This window comes from Delphinus delphis, chromosome 20, assembly GCF_949987515.2.
Source record: "Delphinus delphis chromosome 20, mDelDel1.2, whole genome shotgun sequence".
In the NCBI taxonomy this organism is placed as follows: Eukaryota; Metazoa; Chordata; class Mammalia; order Artiodactyla; family Delphinidae; genus Delphinus; species Delphinus delphis.
Genome location: NC_082702.1, coordinates 47,370,882 through 47,394,974, shown reverse-complemented (window position 1 = coordinate 47,394,974; position 24,093 = coordinate 47,370,882). Strand labels below are relative to the sequence as shown.

The 24,093-nt window shown below is 43.4% G+C and overlaps 1 protein-coding gene across 2 annotated transcripts; it reads left to right on the top strand.

Moving 5' to 3' along the window:
- The first annotated feature begins 313 nt into the window (after window positions 1–313).
- Window positions 314–22,271, top strand: ADAT1 (adenosine deaminase tRNA specific 1). Of its 2 annotated transcripts, none has more exons than XM_060000386.1 (10): window positions 314–554; window positions 1,193–1,383; window positions 1,667–1,735; window positions 2,916–2,970; window positions 3,656–3,786; window positions 6,531–7,134; window positions 8,910–9,055; window positions 9,587–9,686; window positions 17,796–17,882; window positions 20,695–22,271. In XM_060000386.1, the coding sequence occupies exons 2-10, from the start codon at window positions 1,215–1,217 to the stop codon at window positions 20,825–20,827; spliced, it is 1,494 nt and encodes a 497-aa protein (XP_059856369.1). In that variant the 5' UTR covers window positions 314–554; window positions 1,193–1,214; the 3' UTR covers window positions 20,828–22,271. The 2 variants fall into 2 exon arrangements, with proteins under 2 accessions (XP_059856369.1, XP_059856368.1); XM_060000385.1 differs by having other exon boundaries at window positions 314–772.
- The last annotated feature ends 1,822 nt before the right edge of the window (window positions 22,272–24,093 follow it).

Below are 24,093 nucleotides of genomic sequence, written 5' to 3'. Positions count from 1 at the left end.
CTGCTATATGCATTGGGGTTCAGTAGAGCCTTTTTTGTTTGTTTGTTTGTTTTTGGTGACATGTCTGGCTTTGTCCATCACCATATGATCTTATTTTCTACTAGGAAGCTTTTCATACATTTGAGTCCAAATGAGGTCACTGAGTGAGCATCCATAGAGTCAAGAGTGAGAGAGTTTCCAGGAAAGTACTCTAGGCCTCTTTTAGGTCTGATCTGCTTCATGGTTTCTTACTCATGGTTTTACGTGTCCATTACAGTTCCACTACCTGATAAGGAGCCCAAGGCAAATCAATCAGGAAATTCAAGTGTTCTTTTTTGTAATATTAATCTCAGTTGACATTAATTATGCTCAACGTTGTACCAATTGCTTTTTGTAATTATTTAAGCCTCGCAGTAACTCCAGTGGATTACATACTACTGTCTCTATTATCAGATGATACAGAAAGGTTAAGTAATCTACGCAGTATCGCACAGTTACTTTGTAGCAAAAGCAGGATGAGAATCCGGAAATGCTAACTCCAAAGGACTCACTCTGAGAAGCAGAATACTTGACTGGTGAGAAACCACTAGACTCTTGTCACTTCTCTCCTCTGCATCATAAAACGCTGTAGAAGAAATTACAGGGTTGCTTTCCTGATGGGGGCATCAGTGGAGGTTTACTAGAGGGAGGTAAACTATCTGCTATGACGGAATGACAAGTATGACGGAATGACAAGTCTGAAAAAGAGGACGGAAAAGAAAAACCTTCTCCCCGGAAAGATAAACTTTGTATGGTGAGGGTCTGTCCAAAGCAAGCTGAGGTCTGCAGCCTCAGCTATTTTACATGCTATTTCCAAGTGAAAATTGAGTAACAAGGATACTTCCCTCTCATATGCTTTCATTTTGAGTAGTTAGGTTCAGATTCATTAGAAGCATGTCAAATATATAACATTAGAAGAAGAAAAAAAGCAGCTTGAAGAAATAGGGTATCTTCTGGTGTTGTGAGATTTGGGACTTCTTTAGTCTTTCATTAAAGATGAAAAGAAGGCAGAGGGGTAGTAGGAGAAGATGATACATAGGGTTCTGAACTGAGAAACCTCAGTATGAACATGAATGGGCTATATCTGAATGCCTGTTGAAGCACCGGTGCAGGGTTGTAGCATCTTGCATTCGTTCTCCTTTCTGCCCTTCTGATGGTTGTGGGTTTTGATCAGGGCCTCAGCGCCAGCTCACACCATGTGGACCGCGGATGAGATTGCGCGGCTCTGTTATGAGCACTATCGGAGCATGCTGCCCAAGCAAGGGAAGCCCGAGCCCAACCGCGAGTGGACGTTGCTGGCAGCCGTGGTGAAGATACAACCTACAGCTGACCAGGCCTGCGACCGCCCTGACAGACCGGTGCAAGGTGAGACCTTTTCTCCCTGGAATGCTGTCTCTCCCTGTAGGAGATGGTAGAACTACACAGGGCTAGGCAGGGACGATGGCGGTTGGGTGTAAACCGCGATGTTGGGCATGTTCCGCTGCTCCCCGCCAGGGGGCGGGGTACCTCTGGTGGTGGTAGATGGCCGTGCTGGAAACGCAGTGCACAGTTGAGTCAGCCTTTGGGGGACTCAGTGTGCACACTTATTAAACCTATAGATCATTCAGATTCTGAGAGCACACTTAATGATTTTTTTTTCCCCCCTCAGTGACAAAGGAAGTTGTCTCAATGGGAACAGGAACCAAATGCATAGGCCAGTCCAAAATGAGGAAGAGCGGTAAGCCCCGGTGGGGTCTGAACAGGGCCTGTTAGGGAGCTTTTGGAAACCCGTGTGCATGTCATCCGTTCCTCTTCTCGGCAGAGCAAAGGGGCAATATCGCTAGGTGGCTGACCTTTCACTTCCCACTGACTGTCGCTCCACTTGAAAGGACAGAACTCATTTAAAGAATGGAAGTAAGCTGTGGAAGCAAAGGCCACCAAGAACATCTTTCTGAGTGGCTTGAAAGTTGGCCAGTGTTTTCATGCTCAAACCAAAAGTTGCCTGGGCTTAGCTATTCCATATTAGATCTGAAGCCCCACAAAGCAATCTTTAATTAAATGGAGATTTTGGCACCAGAAAGAATATGGAAATCCCTTAGAGGTCTGGCATCTTCACCTTCTGGTTGCCAGTTAACAGATTCCTCCTCCAGTTTGCTCTCCTCATTCTCCTAGCCTTTCCTCCTGGATATGATGAAGCTGTTCCAGGACCACTATTGATAGAATTCGATGGAATTTTATCACTATGAGCACAAGTATGGCATGAGGGTACAAAAGATCTGGACTCTTCTCCTCCAGATAAAGATTTCCCTATAAATCAGGGGTTCTCAGCTAGGGGAGATTTTGCCCTCCAGGAGACATTAGGCAATATGTGGAGACATTTTCGTTGTCAAAACTGGGGAGAGGGGCTTCCCTGGTGGTGCAGTGGTTGAGCGTCCGTCTGCCAATGCAGGGGACACAGGTTCGTGCCCTGGTCTGGGAAGATCCCACATGCAGCGGAGCGGCTGGGCCCGTGAGCCATGGCCGCTGAGCCTGCGCGTCCGGAGCCTGTGCTCCGCAACGGGAGAGGCCACGACAGTGAGAGGCCCGCGTACCGCAAGAAAAAAAAAAACTGGGGAGAGGGGAATATGCTAGTGGTCTCTAGTGAGTAGAGGCCAGGAATGCTGCTAAACATCCTGCAAAGCCCAGGACAGCGCCCCCCTGCCCCATTCAACAAAGCATTTTCCAACCCTAAATGTCAGTAGTTGAGGAAACCCTGCTGTAAATGCTTTGCCAGTAATGATTGTAAAACTTTCTGGCAAAGCCCTCCAGGAGCTACGTGGTCATTCTGGGTGCTGGGAGAAGCTACTATGTTCTGCTTTTAGGAACCAGGGAATCTCCAGGTTCCATATGTTTTCACTAATGTCCTGTCTTTGCCGCAGGAGACATCCTCAATGATAGCCATGCTGAGGTCATAGCCAGAAGAAGCTTCCAAAGGTAAAGCTATATCCCAAAAGAGTCTGATTTAGCTTGGGTGGGGGCCCCAGAATATGCATTTCTAATAAGCTCCTAGGTAATACTGATTATGTAGGCCTCTGAACTGCACTTAAAATAGTGCTCGTCTAGACAGTGGTTCTCATGCTTGATGTGCATCAGAATCACCTAGAGGGTTTGTTAAAACCCAGGGCTTCCCTGGTGGCGCAGTGGTTGAGAGTCCACCTGCCGATGCAGGGGACGCGGGTTCATGCCCCGGTCCGGGAAGATCCCACATGCCGCGGAGCCGCTGGGCCCGTGAGCCATGGCCGCTGAGCCTGCGTGTCCGGAGCCTGTGCTCCACAACGGGAGAGGCCACAACAGTGAGAGGCCGCCAAAAAAAACAAAAAACAAAAAACAAACAAAAAAAACCCAGATAACTGGGCCCATCCCCAGAGATTCTGATTCAGCAGATCCGGGTGGAGCCTGATAAGTTGCATTTCTAATAAATTCCAGCCAATGCTGATGCTGCTGTTTCAGGAACCGCATTTTGAGAATCACTGGGCTAGGTCATTCTCATAATTCCAAATCGCTACCAGTCCCATTGGCCTGCAGTATCTCTTTCTTTCTTAGTAATCACGCAACCAGAGTCTTTCCCTTTACCACAGAGACTGGTTGTTCGTTCTGATAACATCCTGCACCCCATTAGGTACCTTCTCCATCAGCTCCACTTGGCAGCCACCCTGAAGGAGGATTCCATCTTTGTCCCAGGAACTCAGAGAGAACTGTGGAAACTCAGACCAGACCTCTTGTTTGTGTTTTTCTCCAGCCATACACCCTGTAAGTATATTAATGCCTTTGGATTCATGTTACATGGTCTGCTTCCTTATTGTTGTCTTATCCATAGTTTCTCAAAAAAACACCTTAGATGAAGTGTAGCTACAACCATTTATAGTCCCTTTTTGTGAACAGCCCAGTGTGCCTAATCACGTCTCTACCAAGGAAAAGTGGAGGGAGCTTCACTCATACTATTATTCAGTTCTCAGTTCCCAAGCAGGATTTGGAAGCTTAAAGCTGAGACCCCACAAGGTCCAAAACCAACAAGAGGGCTTAGAGGTCCAAAGCCCTGAGTTCTATGGTGATTTATCCTGAAACTCATTTCATTCATTCATTAAACATAAATTTTCTACTCCTTGTCAGGCAAGTGTGACATACTGGTTATGTAGCAGTGAATAAGACTAGTCCCTTGCTTACCCTTTAGTTTTTTAGGAAATGTAGACAGTCATGGTTAGTTAAGGTAAATTTTGATGAGTTGTAAGGGGATGTTCAGGTGCTCTGGTTGCATTAGGCAGGAAGAGCAGACCTGGCTGATTTTCTCTCCTTTGTTTTTCTGTCTTGAAAATTGGGAATAATTTCTACCCTTTGTAGACAACAGTTCAGGGATGGTAGTAAAATTTCGTCACCCTAAAAACTTTGAAATAAGGATATAATATTGTCCCCTGAGTATTAAATTTTAAAATTAACTATGCAATTAGAGCAGATAGGTGATCACTCTTAAGAGACAATAACTGAAGATCATAACTCAAATCAAAAATATAATATAGCTTATGAAAGAACAGGAAAATGACATACAGAGGGAGGGAGGACTCATCCATACTCTATTCTTAGCAGTGCCCTGATAGGTTGTTTCCTAACTCAGTGCTTATCAAACTGTAATATGCATATAAATCACCCAGGGATCTTGTTAAAATGCAGATTCAAATTCAGTAGGTCTGGGGTAGAGCCGGAGGTCTGCATTTCTAACCAACTCCCAGGTGGTGCCAGTGGTATTGGCCCATGTATCACATTTTGAATAGCCAGGGCCTGGCTGATCCCAGTGGGAGGTGTAGCATTCCTGTGGAGAGAGATACATCTGGAGATCACAGCTGGCCTGACCGCCAAATCAGAGGACATAAATCAGTGGTCTCCAGGCTGGTACTGCTTTGTGAGAGTGTACTGGTCCATGGCCAGATGAGAAAAATCAGGACTACTCAGTGAGTTTTTCAAAACACTAATTTCCTTCCATTTTAAGGTTATGAGATTTTTATGCATTTTTAAAATAATGATAAATAGGATTTTTAAAGATCTTACTTGGTGGAATAAAAAGTTGTCAACACTCTAGTTGTCTTAAAATCTTCTGGAGATTTTACTGGTCTTTGAAATCAAAATTTAGAACCACTGATCTAACTCCCAGGGTGATGGGTAATCTTTTACAGTGTGATGTCCACCGATGGTTTGTCTGCAGGGAGAAAGAACACTACCTAGAGAATGTGACTATTTGGCGCCCTTGGCATTTATTCCTCATTACTAATTGATAAGTTGGTGCCTGGATTGGCTACTTCAGACTGGTACTTGTGAGCTGTATTAGCATGAGTCAGCCTCTTGAGTTCAGGCATCTGTCAAGATCAAATCTCTGAGCCTTCAGAGTGGGAGGTGGGCCCTGGGGAATTCTCCAAAGTCACTGTCACCTTGTGAGGTCTCTGGAAGCCTGCCAGCCAGCCTCTCTGGCAACACTCCCACTTCTGCATCTCTTGCCTTTCCCACTCTTAGGTTATAAAGACCACAGACGTATTATTTACACACTTTAGAAAAGCAATACACATTAGTGTTTGAAGAAGAAGCTCCCTTCTCACAGGGGCGGTGTGCTTTTTACTGACCTCTGGTTTTCTTTGATTACCTGTAAACACAGAGTGGGTCAGAAACCTCTAAACCAGCTTGGGGAAACACCAGTTGTGTAATTTACTGTGAGTCTTTACTGTGAGGATATGCAAGATGGGGAAATTGTGAGCATTATTTGCCAAACTTATTTAACCCTGAAATCAACCATCCACTTTTGTTTTCCAAGGCATCTTATGGAATAATATTCCACAAAATGCACTTGAGAAACTGTGCTCATTCTAAGCCAGGGGTTCCCAACTCAGGATCATTCTGCTGCCCAGGGGACATTTGGCAGCATCTGCAGACATTTTTGATTGTCAGACTCAGGGGTGCTATTGGTATCTAGTAGGTAGAGACCAGGGAGGCTGCTAAACATCCTGTAATATATGGGGCAAGCCTCCGTGGCAAAGAATTATCTGGCCCAGAATGTCAACGTGGAGGTTGAGAAACCTTGGTCTAATCTAGTGTTTCCAAAACTTCTGTGGTAAGAATCACCTGGGATCTTTGTTAAACAATTCAGTCTTCAAGACTCCTCCCACTGAGAGAGGCTAGCTCACTGGGTCTAGGATACGGTCTTCAGCAAGAACCTCAGAGAATTCTTGTTAGGGAAATTTGGCCAAGTGTTCTTAACTCATCTCAGGTAGCTGGGAGAATAGAATTAAGCTTCATTTAAGTCAGTGGTTCTCAAACTTGACGTTGCATCAGTATCACCTGGAGACCTTGTTAAAACAGACTGCTGGGTACCACCTCTAGAGTTTCTGATTCAACAGGGCTACTGTGGGTCCCAAGAATTTGCATTTCTGTCAAGTTCCCAAGGGATGCTTATGTGGCTGGTCTGGTGGCCTCACTTTGAGAACCACTGGTTTAAGTGATTTCTTCTCCTACAGGTGGGGATGCCTCCATCATTCCAATGCTTGAGTTTGAAGATCAGCCTTGCTGTCCTGTCAGTAGAGATTGGGCCAATAATCCATCAGTAGAAGCTAGTGGTAACCTAGAAGCTCCTGAAGATAAAAGGAAATGTGACGACTCAGATAGTCCTGTGACCAAAAAGATGAGGCTTGAGCCCAGGACTCCTGATGGTATGGCTCACCATCAGAGTTTTGGCAACCAGGAAAGTGGCCCTAATTCACCAGATGTCAGCAGCTCTAATCTCACTGCAGAGGAACTAGCCACTGTCACTGGAATGGCCCCCGGTGGCGCCAAAGTGGTGGACGTTTATAGAACCGGAGCCAAGTGTGTGCCTGGGGAAGCTGGAGACTCAGGGAAGCCTGGTGCTGCCTATCACCGGGTGGGGCTGCTCCGAGTGAAGCCAGGCCGGGGGGACAGGACTTGCTCCATGTCCTGCAGTGACAAGCTGGCACGGTGGAACGTCCTCGGATGCCAGGGGGCACTGTTGATGCACTTCCTAGAAGAGCCCATCTACCTGTCAGCTGTGGTCATTGGGAAGTGCCCGTACAGCCAGGAGGCCATGCAGAGAGCACTGATTGGGAGGTGAGAGGGCAGGGAGGGAACAGTCTTTCCAAAAAGCAGTCTGAGAATATGTGCAAAGAGCCTGGACATACATACATACGTACAAAGAGTTAAGAATTTGTTTTAAGGAAATAATTAAGAAAGTGCTCAAATATTTAGCTTTGTGTGTACTAATTTAAGGGAAAAAAAGAGGAAACCACTGAAATGGCCAGCAATAGAAGATTGTGATTTTTGCTACAACTAATATTGATGAATATTTAACATGGAAAGATGCTCATAATGTTTAAAGAGCAATTTAGAAGGTAAAACGAGTTCGTTTTGGTCTTAAAGTATATATGCCCATAGAAAAAATTTATAGGAGGATATACACCAAGGTATTAATATGATTACCACTGAGTTGTGGTATTATGGGTGATTTTTTCTTCTTTGTGATTATTCTATTTTCTGATTTTTCTGCAGTGTGCATATATTGCTGTTATAATGTTTAAAAACCTTCAGACATTAGTGTTAATTTTTTAAAAAGAAAAAAAGACAAATGATGACCACTCAAGCGTGGTCTCCCTGAAGAAGGGCAGCCAAACCTGATTAATGCTGTAGTAACTGAGGGCAGATAAGGCCATGACCAGAGGAGGCCTGTGGGCCCTTGTCAAATGTACCACTCCTAAAGCTGACTCTTGGAAGCAACCCCAGGATATGACCCACTAATTCCACTCCTGGGTACATACACAAGAGAAATAAAGACATACATCCACATAAAAGTTGTACATGAATGTTCCATAGCAGCATTAGTCATAATAGCCCAAATGTGCAACAACCCAAATGTCCATCAGCTGGTGAATTGATAAACAAAAGGTGGTAGCTCCCTGCAGTGGAATGTTACTCAGCCACAAAAAGGAATGAAGGACTGATACATGTCACAACATGGATGAACCTTGAAAATCTTATGCTAAGTGAAATAGGCCACATGTTGTATGGTTTCATGGAGTGAAATGTCCAAAATAGGCACATCCATAGAGACAGAAAGTAGATTCATGGGTGCCAGGGGCTGGGGAAGGGGATGGTGAGTGACTGCCGTTAGGTGCAGGATTTCTCATCGGGGTGACGAAAATGTAGATTGCAGTGCTTGTTGCACAACTCTGTGACTATACTTAAAAAATTGAATTATAACTTTAAATGGGTGAATTTTATGGTGTATAAACTATATGCCAATAAATATGTTAAGAAAAAAAAGGCAATCCTAGGCACTGTGCCCAAGACATTTTCTGTTTTCCATGTTTTCTTGATTCCAAGACTTTAAGTTGCTGTCTGCTCAGCTCGAGACCCACTACATGTTGGCATCTAGTTTGTGTGAAATATTCAAGAGGAAAAAATGAAGCTTTTATATTATAGTATAATTTTGGTTTCTGGCCTGTTTTAAGGACTCCCTAGGAAGCTGATGCCGACGGGTTAGTATTTCTTCTTAAGGTTTTCAAATCTGTGAAAGAGAAATGGAGTTTCTCAATATGAGAAATGGAGTTCGGTGTTACTGAAGTCCCTGAGGGGTGGTGACTCAGTTTATAGCTGTCACTTCAGAGTGATGGAAGAGATCTTTCTTCAGCCATAAGGTTCATAGGATCTGGATTCTATTCTGTCACAACCTCCTATACCATCCTCCCCATAAATAAATAAATAAATCCACACACCTTCTAAGGCCTTTGCCTCCCACTGAGACATGGGTGGTGATGTGGTCCACAGTCCAAGATACTCTCTTTCTCGATGAGTGAGCCTAAACTACATGCCTTTCCCCTCACGTTTAGGTGTCAGAATGTCTCAGCTTTACCTGAAGGCTTTGGAGTTCAAGAAGTGAAACTACAGCAGTCAGATTTACTATTTGAACAGAGCCGCTGTACAGTACAGGCAAAAAAGGCTGAGAGCCAAGGCCGACTTGTTCCTTGTGGGGCAGGTAAGGGATCCATATTCCACTTGCTCTGGAGTAACTTGTCCCTGGACATTAGAGTGGCCTGGAAGGGACTGCATCCTCCCAGCCTGGGGTAGCAGTTTACCACTCAAGTGGCCAATAACATGGGCTCGGGAGATACCCACACTGGGTCAAGTTCATACTCTTTATGACCCTGGGCAACTTGTCCTCTCTTAGCCTCAGTTCCTTCATCTTCGGATAAGAATATCATTTGTCAGGGTTGTTACGAAGAATAAATGAGAAATTCTGTTTCATGCATTTACTTTGTTCATCATATAATAAATACTCAGTGATTGTTAGCTATGATGATGATGGTGGTGGTGGTGGTGATGATGAATCATGAACCACTTATACTGTTGTATTCTGGAGGCCAGGCATCAGAGTGGCAGCCACTGTCTCTGGCATCATATCCAGCTCTCATGAGTCTTCAGTGGTAGGGGAATATTTTTATTAAAATACCTCTGACATTTACAGAAAACTGAACAGTTTTAACCCCAGAATCTTATCTTTTCATAGCCATCAGCTGGAGTGCAGTTCCTGAGCAGCCACTGGATGTCACCGCCAATGGCTTTCCGCAGGGAACAACAAAGAAAGGAATCGGACGCCTTCAAGCCAGGTATAGCGTATTGGGGCAGAAGGAGATGGTGGCAGTGCATTCACACCTCACCACCCTCTAATTCCAGAACTTTTTCTTTCTTTTTTTTTTTTTTTTTTGGCTGCATTGGGTCTTCATTGCTGCACGCGGACTTTCTCTAGGCGCGCAGGCTTCAGTAGCCGTGGTTCGCAGGCTCTAGAGCACAGGCTCAATAGTTGTGGCACATGGGCCTAGCTGCTCCACGGCATGTGGGATCTCCCCGGACCAGGGCTCGAACCCATGTCCCCTGCATTGGCAGGCGGACTCCCAACCACTGCGCCACCAGGGAAGCCCCTATCTGTTCATCCTTTGGTGGGCATTTGGGTTATTTCACTTTTTGGCTATTATAAATAATAATTCTGCTCTGAACATTCATATACAAGCTTTTGGGTGGACATTTGTTTTCAACTGTCTTGGGTATACCTAGGAGTGGGATTGCTGGGTCATGGGATAACCTTATGTTTAACTTCTGAGGAACTGCCAAACTGTTTTACATAACAGCTGCACCATTTTAAACTTCCATCAGCAATGTATGAGTATTTCAATTATCCTGCATCCTTTCCAACACTTGTTATTGTCTGTCTTGTAATCATTTTAGTGGGTGTTAAGTTCTATTTCGTTGTGGTTTTGATTTGCATTTCTCTAATAACTAAGGATGTTGAGCATCTTTTCCTGTACTTATTAGCCATTTGTATATCTTCTTTAAAGAAATATCTGTTCAGATCTTTTGCCCATTTTTTAAATTGGTTTATTTGTCTTTTCATTGTTGATTTGAGAGATTTCTTTATATATTCTGGATATGAGTCCTTTATCAGATATATATTTCAGATAATTTCTCCAGTTCTGTGGATTGTCTTTTCAGTTTTTGAAAGTGTCCTTGAAAGCACAAAAGTTTCAAATTTTAAGGAAGTCCATTTTATCTATTTTTGTAATTCATGGTTTGTGCTTTTAGTATCATATGTAAGAAACCATTGTCACAAAGATTTACTTTGTGTTTTCTTCTCATGGTTTTAGCTTTTATGTTTAGGACTTCGATCCATTTTGATTTAATTTTTTATAAGGTGTGAGGTAGGGATCCAACTACATTCTTTTGCACGTGGATGTCCTTGTCTCAGCATTTCTTGGAAAGACTGTTCTTTCCCCTGGGAGATTTTGAAAGGAACACTTTCTTGGGCTTTACCACTAGAGATTCTGGTTTAGTGGGTCAAGGCTGGAACCCGAGAATCATTTATGAAGCTGCACAGTGATCAGACTGGCAAGAAGGGTGCCATGAAAACAAGACTTTGTATCTTCAAATTGGCTTTTATTGAAATGTGGAGCATATGATCTGTTGGACATGAGACTTGGGTTTCATGATTGTGTGTTTGGAGTTTCATGCATCTGCCTTATTGGTTCTTCTTTTGTTAAATGTTCATCTTGCCCCCTCTGCTTTTCCCTCCCAGTGAGCCACAGAGGGTCTGCAATAACACGAGGGTGGGTGGGGCTATGGGGTAGCAGCCTCCCCACCAAAGGCATTTCCATGTGTTTGGATTGAGCTGCCTCTGAGTGACTGTTGTAGGACTCCCACAATTTATAGGTAGTTCTTTTCATTCTAAGTGGCTTTTCCATTTCTTTATTATGCCCTTATAAAAAGTTGTATTGGGGCTTCCCTGGTGGTGCAGTGGTTGAGAGTCCGTCTGCCGATGCAGGGGACACGAGTTTGTGCCCCAGTCCGGGAGGATCCCACATGCCGTGGAGCGGCTGGGCCCATGAGCCATGGCCGCTGAGCGTGCGCGTCCGGAGCCTGTGCTCCGCAACGGGAGAGGCCACAACAGTGGGAGGCCCACGTACTGCAAAAAAAAAAAAAAAAAGTTGTATTGTAATTAAGTTCACAGGTGGATTTGTTTCTTTTCTTTTTGACATGCTTATTTGTCTCCCTCAATGGAAATAATAATAACTTACATCTTTTTAGACTTAAAAAAAAAAAAAGTTTTTTTCTTCACAGACACTAAGCAGGGTTCAAATGGCCTATACAGCAGACCCAGCCTGCCTCTTGGTGGCCTGAGCTGTTGAATTGAGTAGTATTTACAAAATTGTTAGGGGTAGAAATTTTTTAACCAGTTTTTTCTCAAGGGCCTCCCTGCTTCAGGCCATTGTCTGCATCTCTCCGGGAACCAGCAGTTAACCACAGGCCACGATGTGTGAGCAGAGCAGGTCACAAGGGACAGGGAGCACACTTCCTGCTGAGCTCTGCCTTTACTGTAAGTGACAGGCTAGCAGCAACCCATACTGGCCCCACCCACCTGCCTGTGGCTTCAGTTTGCTGCTTTGCTCAAGTCTAAATGCTCTTCACTGTGAACCTACACCATCTTTTACCTTAAAAGCTTTCCTTACGACTTCTTTCTGGCTCAAAATTACCATCTTTTCTCCAGATTCCTAAAGTGCTGTTTTCCAGTTTATCCTAATATGTCAGTGTTTTATGTGTGATTGGGAGTGCCCCGTGTTCTCACCCTGGCTCCGTCTCCAGTTGTCAGGTGACTTTGGACAAGTCCAGTAGCTCTCTGGGCCTCAGTGTGTTCATATCTGTAAAACAAGGATATTGGAGTAGATGATCTGAGGTATCTGACATGTTGTGGATGTCTCTCCATTTAGAAGGCAGACTCCATACAGGAGTAAGTTCATGGTGGAAAGAGCAGAAGCTTTGCAGTTCAAGAGACTGATGTTTAATTCCTGGCTCCCTTTCCCCCCAAGTGTGTGAATTGGGCAAATTACTTTACCTCTCTGGGCCTCAACTTCCCTAACAATAAAGCAAGGGTAACTCATAGTATCTGTCACACGGGAATGTTGTGAAAATTGAATGAGAGAGAGTGCCTCTAACATGGTACAGGGCTTGCAGTAGACATCTTGTTAAGATAGATTTCTTCTTCAGTCATCAAATGAATCTGCACATTATGTGTTTTGGGTTTTTTTAAGACACTTTTTTTTTGGCTGTGTTGGGTCTTCGTTTTTGTGCGAGGGCTTTCTCTAGTTGCGGCAAGTGGGGGCCACTCTTCATCACGGTGTGCGGGCCTCTCACTATCATGGCCTCTCTTGTTGTGGAGCACAGGCACCAGACGCGCAGGCTCAGTAGTTGTGGCTCACGGGCCTAGTTGCTCCGTGGCATGTGGGATCTTCCCAGACCAGGGCTCGAACCTGTGTCCCCTGCATTGGCAGGTAGATTCTCAACCACTGCGCTACCAGGGAAGCCCCTGCACGTTATGTTTAAAAGGGTCAAAGTTACTTTAATTTTAAAGACCAACAGCTGCTGGGGAGAGTGGGTTTTTCTCACTTCTCATTCCTGAGGGCTATCCTGGAACCACCTTTTTTAGAATGATCTGGAGTATGAACTCAAGACTGGGATGTTGGAACCATTTAAAATACTAGTGCGACACTCAAAGGTAATATTTTATTTTAAGTCTTTGTGTTTATTGCAAACAATGAGATAATAACAGGAATCAGATAAAGGACCCTCATTTTCAAGAAATTTAATTTTTTTGGCGTTACGCGGGACTCTCACTGTTGTGGCCTCTCCCGTTGCGGAGCACAGGCTCCAGACGCACAGGCTCAGCAGCCACGGCTCACGGGCCCAGCCGCTCCGCGGCATGTGGGATCTTCCCGGACCGGGGCACGAACCTGTGCCCCCTGCATCGGCAGGCGGACTCTCAACCACTGCGCCACCAGGGAAGCCCGGCAAATCCTTTTAAATTCTCTTTGCCCTGAAGAGGCATATTCTCTTCCCTTCCCAGATGAGCTACCAGAGCATCCTGGAGAGATCATTACGTGGCTCATTGGATTATAAAAGAGAAGGGTAAGAGATTAAAAAAACAAAAACAAACAAAAACTAAGCGTGTCTAAGTATGTTAGAATAAAGATAGGGCTAGGTTGAAATGTGAATGTGTAATCTTTAAAAAATTATGTATGTATAGCTTTCCTAGCTCTTTGATACACCAACCAGTAGTGTTAACCAGCTCACCAGGAAGACTAATATCTAAGAATGTAATCCTCACTGTTAAAAGGAACTAGGGCTTGTTGGAGCATAGCAGCTAGCGGCCACCAAGATTATTTTGGTCCACAGATGACATCATTGGTTATTTTTGGGTGGGCCTCTTTGACAGAGGAATTACTATTATGGTCACTCTGTTCTGCTGTTGAACAAGTCTTGAGAAAGGTCTTACTTCTCTGGAGGGAGATATAACACCTTAACATTACTCATGAGGTGACTTAGACCAAAAGCATTCATAAGAGAAAGTGCCATTTGCTCCTCCAGAGGGAATAATGTTGAAAACATTTTACAGATCTGGTCTCAAGAAGCTGTTAAGCTGTCACTGATGGCTTTTCACAGTGACACTGGAGGCCTTGACATTTCGCCCAGTGTTGGTGGTAAATAGAATCCAGTGTGCCACCTTCCAGTGAGGTTTAAGTGTTGTGTTTCTTTAATGAACCTTGAGTGGATCCCATCTCCAGACTACAGATCGTGGCATGGTTGATTACTAAGGCTTGTGAATTAAATGCCTTGACATATTTCATTAATGCTCTGTAATAATATAGCCAAATTTTCTCTCATAGTTGTACATCGGTAGCCACTGGGTTATAGCAAAAGTCTCATGGGCTCACCTATCAGTATTTCAAAGGGAAATGTGAGCATCCCGGGCAAGATATTAGTTTATTTTTTGATGTTCCTCTTTTGCTGATTCTGAGTGATGTGGACAGTGGAAATGTTGAGTCTGTAAGACTCTCTGGACTTCTTGAGCAATAAAATGTGTGGTCATGTCACCAAAACTTTCAGAGTCTTGAATCTGGAGATGAAATCTTTGATTCTGAGTAACAGTGAACATATCAACTTATCTACCTGAAGACATACATACAATAAAACATAAATAATGTTTGTTTTTAACTGGGTAAAACCAATCCTGATACAGTGCTAGTTGTCTGAAAAGAAAAAAATTCTAAGTCTCCCTTTTTTGAGGGTCATGGCCTCCTGGCTTTACTCTTAATATGTTTCTATTAGCTATAAACTTCATTGTCTCTCTTTTTATGCTTAGGCCTAGAAAGCATAGGGAGCTGCCAGAGAGCCTCGTTTCTTTGTCCTGTATGAGATTTTCCAGGAGCATCACTTCCCTGCTCCAATATATAGAATAATTTCTCTTCAAATTGCGCTGGTTCTTTTACAGGAGAATAACATCAGCATCTAAACTCCATGTTCGAAGCATGTATGTTCGATGGTTTCTTACAAGTCCTTGAGGTGTTAGCTTCATATAAGTAGTTGGTGCACCAGTGAATGAGCTACACAAAATATTATGTAAAGCTGTAAGGCTTGGCTAAAAGTAATTAATTGTCTAATCAGTCAATATGAATTAGTCAGTATTATTCACACTTAAACTACTAGATGAATAAAAGATTTAACATTACAGTTGCCTTTGGTGACCACCCTTTGGATATATTTTCACTAATATTGAACAGTCAGATTATTTTCTTCTTGAGTAATAATTTTCAGTTCTAGTGCAGTCATATAAACACTTGCACAGTATTTTAGTTCTATAATTTAAGTTCATTTTCAGTTCAAGGGGATTGATATTTCAATCTGACAGTTCTTACTTAGTGGCAGCTTTAGCTACAACTCGTTATTAGCTCTACCAGGCCACTTTATTAATTGAGTGGAAAAAAATATGAGAAATACCATTTCTCTACCATCTTTCTAGTCCACCTGCAATGACCCAATACATAGTATGTATAAAAGACTCTCATATACAATACAAGCTCTCTGTCAGAGAAACTCATTTTATTTTCTACTCTTGATAGAAAAAGAAACTGTAGTAATTTTCTTGAAATCTACATGTTTTAAGTGAACACATATCAAATGTAGAATATCTGTATGTATCTGTATTATATAGAATAGCTGTATTTTATAGATAGATAGATAGATAGATAGATAGATCTGTTTCTGGGCATTCTGTTCTGTTCCATTGGTTTGTTTGTTTTTCCCTGCACCAAAACCATACTCTTAATAACTGTAGTTTTATAATAAGATGATATCTGTTAGGGAAAGTCCTCTTGCCTTGTCTTTCAAGAGTGTCTTGGCTTTTCTTAGACTTTTAAATTTAAAGTTCAGTTTGGGGAGAATTGACATTTTTCATTGTTAAGTCTTCAAACCAGGAATATGGTGTATATCTTTTTATATAATGCTGGTGCCAAATTGGCAGTTGTGCCCCAAATTTAAAATAAGCAGTTTTGAATGTTCACTTATTTAGGTCTTCTTACATATATTTCAGTAAAGTTTTATGATTTTCTTCACATAAATTTTCACATCTTTTATTAGATTTATTTCTTGAATGATGTATTAATTATCTGTTGCTGTGTAACAAATTACACCCCCCCCCAAAAAAAAAACCTAGTGGCTTAAAAAAACAATGAACATTTATTATTTCACAGTCTCTGTGCGTCAGGAATTTGGGAGGAGCTTAGCTGGATAATTCTGACTCAGGGGCTTATGAGGTTGCAATCCATTATGTCAACCAAGACCACAGTCATCAAAGGCTTGACTGGGGCTGGAGGATCCAGATTCAAAATGGCTCACTCATGTGGCTGCAAGGTCAGTCAGTGCTGGCTGCTCGCAGGAGGCCTCAGTTCCTCTCAATTTGGGTCTCTCCATAGTCCTACAAGTATTCATCTTTACAACATGATGGCTGGTTTCTCCCCAGAGCAAGCAATCCAAGAGAGCAAGGCAGAAGCCACAGAGTCTTTTGTGAGTGGCCTCAGAAGTCACACTCCAACCCAATCTCCTAATGGTTATTCACATAACCCCTATTCGGTGTGGGGCGGGATTGCATAATGGCATGAATTCCAGGAGGTAAGAATCACCATTCAGAGATTGGCTACCACAGATGCTGTTTTAAGTAATTTCCTTTCATTTCATTTTCTGGTCATTGCTACTGCAATCAACTTTTTTGTTGTTGTTTATTTCTCTTACAATTAATGTTTGTATCCAGCAACCTTGCTAACTCTTATTATTCTACTAATGTATCTGGGCATTCTTTCGGAATTTTTGAACATAGTCTATCTTTTGCAAATAGTATTTCCTTTCCAAACCTCCACTCCTTTTATTTTTTTTTCTTGACTTATTGTGCTGACCAGAACTGACAATATCACAATCATCTACGAATAATGACTTGTTTTTTGCTTTTCAATCTTTATTCCTTTTATTTCTTGTCTTACTGGCCAGACCTTCTGTATAATGTTGGATAAAAGCAGTGATAGCAAGTATCCTTGTATTATTCCTGATTTTTTTTTTTCTTGGCTACGCCATGTGGCATGCGGGATCTTAGTTCCCCGACCAGTGATGGAACCTGTGCCCCCTGCGGTGGAAGCACAGCCTTAACCACTGGACCGTCAGGGAAGTCCCAAAGCTTTGTAAGCATTGTTACCCAAGGGGCCAGCTCCCTTGAAAGGAGGAAACCAAACATAGCTGATGGGTATCCTTGGGGGCAAAATTTAGTAATCCCCTCTGTCTACCCCATTTCAGCCTGTCACCTTGATGATTTCACTGCTGGTAACATTTCTTGAGAATTTTGGGGTTTTTTGTTTGTTTGTTTGTTTTGGCTGCATTGGGTGTTCGTTGCTGCACATGGGCTTTCTCTAGTTGCAGTGAACGGGGGCTACTCTTTGTTGCGGTACTCAGGCTTCTCATTGCGGTGGCTTCTCTTGTTGCGGAGCATGGGCTCTAGGCACGCAGGCTTCAGTAGTTGTGGCACACGGGCTTAGTTGCTCCGTGGCATGTGGGATCTTCTCGGACCAGGAATGGAACCCGTGTCCCCTGCATTGGCAGGTGGATTCTTAATCACTGCACCACCAGGGAAGTCCCTGATAACATTTCTTAAGATGAGAATCAGTTTTGTCCCTCAACCTAATCAGACTCTTGGGTCTGGATTTTTCTTCTTGCCAAGTGCAAGAAGGTGAAAATGGGGGCTCAGGACCTTCAGACCTAAAAAGATACCATGTGAAACCCAGTATCTTTGATAGGGGCCTGATACATAGTAAACACTTAATAAATCTTCTTGGTCTTCTTTTTCCAAACAGATCCCGAATCAGCAAAGTAGAGCTCTTTAGATCATTCCAGAAGCTGCTAAGCAGTATTTCAGAGGACAAGTGGCCAGACTCCCTCAGGTGATGCCATTGACCTATGTTTTTTCATATTTAGGAAGACTTCTGGTTTAATTCTGCTTATGGATGGCAGGAAGCTTTGGCAGGAATGGTGGTTCAGTAGGCGAGTGGGTACTTATTACTAACCACATGCTCTTTAATCCCCATGGCCCCATTTGCAGATATGTGTATGATCTGAGCTGTGGGAGATGGGTAGTTGGTAATACAGAGTCACACGAGCCTAAGGGCAGAATTGGGGCCTGGGCCATTACAGGCCCTCCTCTTGTTCCACCTCCAGATGGACAGCATTGTGGAAATGTGAGTGCTTGGGGAGCAATAGATTCTGTTGGGAATATCATTCTCTTCTCTTTTTCTTTTGTTCACATCACTGCTTGTGAACGGAAGCTCGAAGACTTAAATTACTTTCCAAACAGGAATGTAGAGAACTATAAAACCACTTCTGGGGCAGGTGGGTGGGTGGAATTCAGATACTAACTACCCAGAGTTAGGCCAAATCTCACAGGGTAGGGGCACAGCCCCTACAAACTGACCTCACTTCAGGACACCAGCCACATACTGGGGGGGCCCCAAAGCCACTTACACTTCTGACCAACTGACTACAAACTCAGGTTCCTACTTCCCCCTCAGGTTCAATAATTCACTAGAAAAACTCACAGAATTCAGGAAAGCACCATACTTACAATTACCTTTTATTATGAAGGATACAACTAAGGACCAGATGAAAGAAGGGACACATAGGGCAAGGTCTCCAAGGGTCCCCAACCTGACACTTCTGTGTCCCCAGGATGCATCACCCTCCCAGCATGTCACTCTCTGTCACCAACCAGGAAGCTGACCTGAGCTTCAGTGCTCAGCGTGTTTAGTGTGGTTTCATCAATAAGCATGATTAATAAAATTGTTGGCCACATGATGTGGTTGAACTCAGTCTCCACCTTCCAATATCCCCACCCCAGGAGGTCAGACTGATATCAGATGGCTCAAAGCCCCAACTTTCTAAACTCATGGTTGGTCTTTCTGGCATGGCCAGCCCATCCTGAAACTATCTAGGGCCCACCATGAGTCATCTTGTTAAGCAAAAACTTAGGTGTGATCTGAGGGGTCCACCATGAATAACAAAGACATTCCTATCATTAGGGGAATTCTAAGGGCTTAGAGGCTCCCTGCCAGGAACTGACAACAAAGATCAGCCAGTCTTTTTTATACAACAGTGGGGAAGCGAAGGCGTAGCTATATGCTTCCATATGAAGAGGCTACCACCTGTTTTCACCATCATGCATCCTACAGTCAGTATTGATGCCCTCCCCGTCATCCATGGTCAGTTTGCTTGTTTCTTGTCTGGAAGAATGAATCAGACTGGAACTGGGTGGGTTTCCGTACATTCTGTGACTTAAAAACAAATCTGGACTTAGGTAAGGAGAGACTTCATTCAAAAGGATTATTGTAATAAGAGAAAGGGCCTGTTACAATAGGAGGAGGACTAACGCAATAGCAAGGGCACTGCAATCTTAAGATCTGTAAGCCTCTTGAAGAGCAGGTGCAAAGGAATTTTCTTTTATACGGAGAGAGAAGCAAAGTTAGACAGAGCCGGGAATGGGGGAGTAGGACGAGCCGGTAGTGTGATGGAACAATTGAACAGGAAGTGTTGATTCTCAGGAGGGGCTGTTAAAAGAAGGGCTTGTTACACATGCTGATGCTGGCTCAGGCTGAAAGTGGCTCAAAGTTCGGGGGTCTGGGGGAAGGAGAGAAGCATAACTAATATTTGGTCAAATTAGCAGGCATGTGGTTGAGATTTTGTCAGTGGGTACAGTTCAGCTAATCATTATGAGGCAAAGAATGGGGTCTGTGTCTGGCCTTGTTAGAGGTAAGCGAGGGGGGCATTCATGAGTCTGTCTAAGCCATGAGGAAGGGTGGTTCTTTGCAGTCAGCCACTTCCCACAACACAGAAGTATGGAATGGAGATTTCTTAACCATAGCTTGTTTGGGGAACTGAGGGCTCAGGTAAAGTTTAACATTGTCATGTGTGTGGTTCCCATCCATTAACCACCAAAAAGCTATGGGAAATTGATCAAACAACGAAAATCAGTGTTTGCTACCATTAGCAACTTTAATCTTTGCTGAAGTGAGTGAAGAAACAACTTGGGTCTCCTCAGATCTTGGCAAAGAACGAAAGAGTAGAAGCAGGATAAAACCTGAATCAATGAGACATGAGGCTCAGTTTCTTCAGCTATGAGATGGCAAGGACAGAGCTCAAGGTCGGGGCTGGATAGAGAAGAGGGCTCAGAGGAGCCTGACTCAAGTTTGATCAAAGGAAAGAATCTTTTCACAAGAAAATCTTTTGATCTGGGCGTGAGTATTATAGATATTATTCAGCACGTCGGCCATTCTTCAGCAGTCAGAGACACTAAGGGATTTGGGAAGGGGTATTGGCTGGCAGTACATAGGAGAATATGATTAAGATGGAAAGTGCTTTGGGAAAATGCAGTTGAGAAATTTCTAACAGCTAGATCCTAATGGCGGAAATTATAGACACATAGAAAATTTTAAACCAAGTAGTAGATACAGTTATTCTTGTTTTATCTGATTCCACCAGGACCAGACAAAACTAGCATTCTGTTTATTCTTACCTGTTTTAATCCATGCTGTTTTCTAGTGAATTCCCTACAAAGGAGGTAAGAGTCAGCACAGGACAGCATAACAAAATCCTCCTGCTTCCTAAGTCTCTTGTAATAAATCTGTCCAGCCTGAGGTGTCTTGCTGGCCACAGTGGTGAGCTGTCCAGTGAGAACTTGTGTGCTTGGTGGTGTGTGTGCATTAGGGTGCAGAAGCTAGTGACGTACCATGAGTACAAGGAGGCCGCATCCACTTACCAGCAGGCCTGGAGCACACTCCGAAAGCAGGCATTTGGATCCTGGATCAGAAACCCACCGGATTATCAACAATTTAAATGAGCAAAGTTTACTGGCAGCAGGGTGTTTTCCATTCATTCATTCTGGACTACCTTCTTCCTATGTGCTGGATAAGCCTTAGCTTTTCTTGTGGCTGATCAGGAAAAAAAGACTGCCATCTACCAGAGTAAAATATCTCTTCTGTGTGAGATGGATGGAATTCTGGACATGGAACAATCTATACTTGACTGAAGTAGCTCACTGCTAAAACAGCATCTTGCTAATGACCTTGGTATGTGTCCTGTGTTTTATTGCTTCTCTAAGAATAAGAATTTGGAATGTGATGCTTTAAAAGTACTCTGCAATAGCTCCATTTTGTCTGTTCCTACATTGACTTGGCAAGTACTTATTGGGCTGAGATGATGTTTGAATCTCTGCAAGTTTTAGAGTTTCGCCTGTCATAGTGGACATGTATTTTGTATATCCAGTCTTTTTTCCTTTGGAGAACCACCCTTTCCTGCTTTACCCATGCTTGGATGAAGTGAACTTTACTCCTTGGCTCCAGGAATGTGAGCCAGCCCTGAACAGTCCTGGAACTAGTGCCAGAGTGATCAGGTAAGATTCTCTCTCCTCTTGTATCGGGAGCTATAAACGCCACGTAATCTTGGGATTGCCTGTGGCTGCCGTTGCCTACTACATAGAGACAGCCAGCTTGAGAACAAAGGCAATGAAGGAAACAGCTGAGAGAATCAGAGCTCTCGTGACCTTGTCTGGATGCCTGAAACTAGTGCCTACTCTGGACTTCAATTATGTGAGATAAATTCCTATTGTTGTTTTGAGTAAGCCTGTTTGAGACCATTTTCCTATGACTTTCAATGGAAAGAGTTCTGTCTAAAAGGCCAAAAGTCCCTATAGTAATTCAGCAGCAGAGCTAGCAATCAATGCTGTTTTTACTAACAACTAATGTTTAACTTTCAGCCTCTTCACACTCTAATTTATTGACTAAAAGTGGAAGTTCTCCATGTTGGGATTACTCAAGGTCATTGTTGGTTCTTCAGTATTTCCTTATACCTTTAAATATTTTAAATAACAGCTTTATTGACATATAATTCACATACCATAAAATTCACCCATTTAAAGTGTACAGTTTGGTGGGTTTTACTATATCCACAAAGGTGTGCAAACATCACCACGATCAATTTTAGAACATTTTTGTTCTCATCTGGGGGAGGCGGGGGGATGCTGTTTGACCCAGTACGGTATCCATTAGCAGCCGCTCCTCATTTCCCCTTAACCCCCTCGGCTCCAGGGCAAACAGTAATCTACTTTGTGTCTCTATGGATTTCCCTGTTTTGAACATTTCATATAATGGAATCATACAATATGTGGTCTTTTGTGACTGCCTTCTTTCACTTAACATGATGTTTTAAGATTCATGATGTTATAACGTGAATTGGTAGCATGAGTCAGTACTTTATTCCTTTTTATGGAATAAAAATAATATTCAGTTCTATGGATATACCACATTTTGTTTATCTAATCATCAACTGATGGACATTTAGGTTGTTTCCACTTTTTGGCTATTGTGAATAGTGCTGCTATAATCATTCATATACAAGTTTGCATGTGAACATATGTTCTTAATTTTTTTTATTACAGAAGTAATACGTAAGTTTTTCTTTTTCTTTTTTTTTTTAATTTACCATTGTAACTTTTTTTTTTTGGCTGTGCCGTGCGGCTTGCGGGATCTTAGTTCCCTGACCAGGGATTGAACCCAGGCCACGGCAGTGAAATCACTGAGTCCTAACCACTGGACCACCGGGGAATTCCCCCATAAGTTTTTCATAACAAGTTATCCTTGAACTTTTTTCTATAAGGAATCCTTTTAGATAGCAGGAAAGAAAGACAAAAACATCACTACCTGAAGGCCAGACCCCTACCATATGCTGCTTTAATCAGAGAGATCCTTTTGCCTGACCCCAAATCCTATGATATGAGAGCAGTTAAGATACCTCGATTGGCAGAAGCTTTTTTTTTTTTTGCAGTACGCGGGCCTCTCATTGCTGTGGCCTCTCCCGCTGCGGAGCACAGGCTCCAGACGCGCAGACCCAGCGGCCATGGCCCACGGGCGCAGCCACTCCGTGGCATGTGGGATCCTCCCAGACCGGGGCACGAACCCATGTCCCTTGCATCGGCAGGTGGACTCTCAACCACTGTGCCACCAGGGAAGCCCTGGCAGAAGCTTTTATCCACAGAAAATTATGCATCTCTCTCTCTCATGAGATTCTTTTTCTTTTTTAATATTTTTTTATTTTGTCTGCGCGAGTTCTTAGTTGCAGCATGTGGGATCTTCGTTGTGGCATGCGGACTTCTTATTTGCAGCATGCAGACTCTTAGTTGCGGCATGAGGACTTCTTAGTTGCAGCATGCGAACTCTTAGTTGAGTCATGCATGTGGGATCTAGTTCCCCGACCAGGGATCAAAACCAGCCCCCATGCATGGGGAGTGCGGAATCTTACCCACTGGACCACCAGGAAAGTCCCGAGATTCTATTTTAAAGGATAAAGATTTATATGAGAATGTAAGGAGATAGTCTTTTTATTCCTAAATTTTATAGTATTCATCACATGTGCACCCGAAAAACTAAATATTAAAAACACTCCTGAATTTACGCTTCAGAACAGAGACTGGCAAAACCCTGAAAGATAGAGACCAGAGGCAGCTTCACCTTGGACTCTGCCTGTTTTCTCAAGAGCTAAAAGGGGAGCTTAGACAGCCAACTTCCTACATTTTGCTTTAATCTCTTAAAACCCAAGTTTAGGGACTTCCCTGGCAGTCCAGTGGTTGGGACTCCATGCTTCCACTGCAGGGGGCGTGCGTTCGATCCCTGGTCGGGGAACTAGATCCCACATGCCACGTGGTGCTGCCAAAAAAAACACCCCAAAAACAAAGCCAAACAAAACAAAAACCCAAGTTTAGAATCTCACCTATGCCTTAAAATCACATCTCTGCAATATTGGCAGTTTCTCGGACTTCATACATTTAGATCATATGTTTTTACGGATAGCTGCTTCCAATTTTTAAGTACCTTTTTAGACACTTGTTATAGGACATCCCTGGTGGCGCAGTGGTTAAGAATCTGCGTGCCAATGCAGGGGACGTGGGTTCTATCCCTGGTCTGGGAAGATCCCCCATGCCAGGGAACAACTAAGCCCATGCGCCACAACTACTGAGCCTGTGCTCTAGAGCCTACGAGCCACAACTACTGAGCCCACGTGCCACAACTACTGAAGCCCCCACAATGAGAAGCCCGCTCATTGCAACGAAGG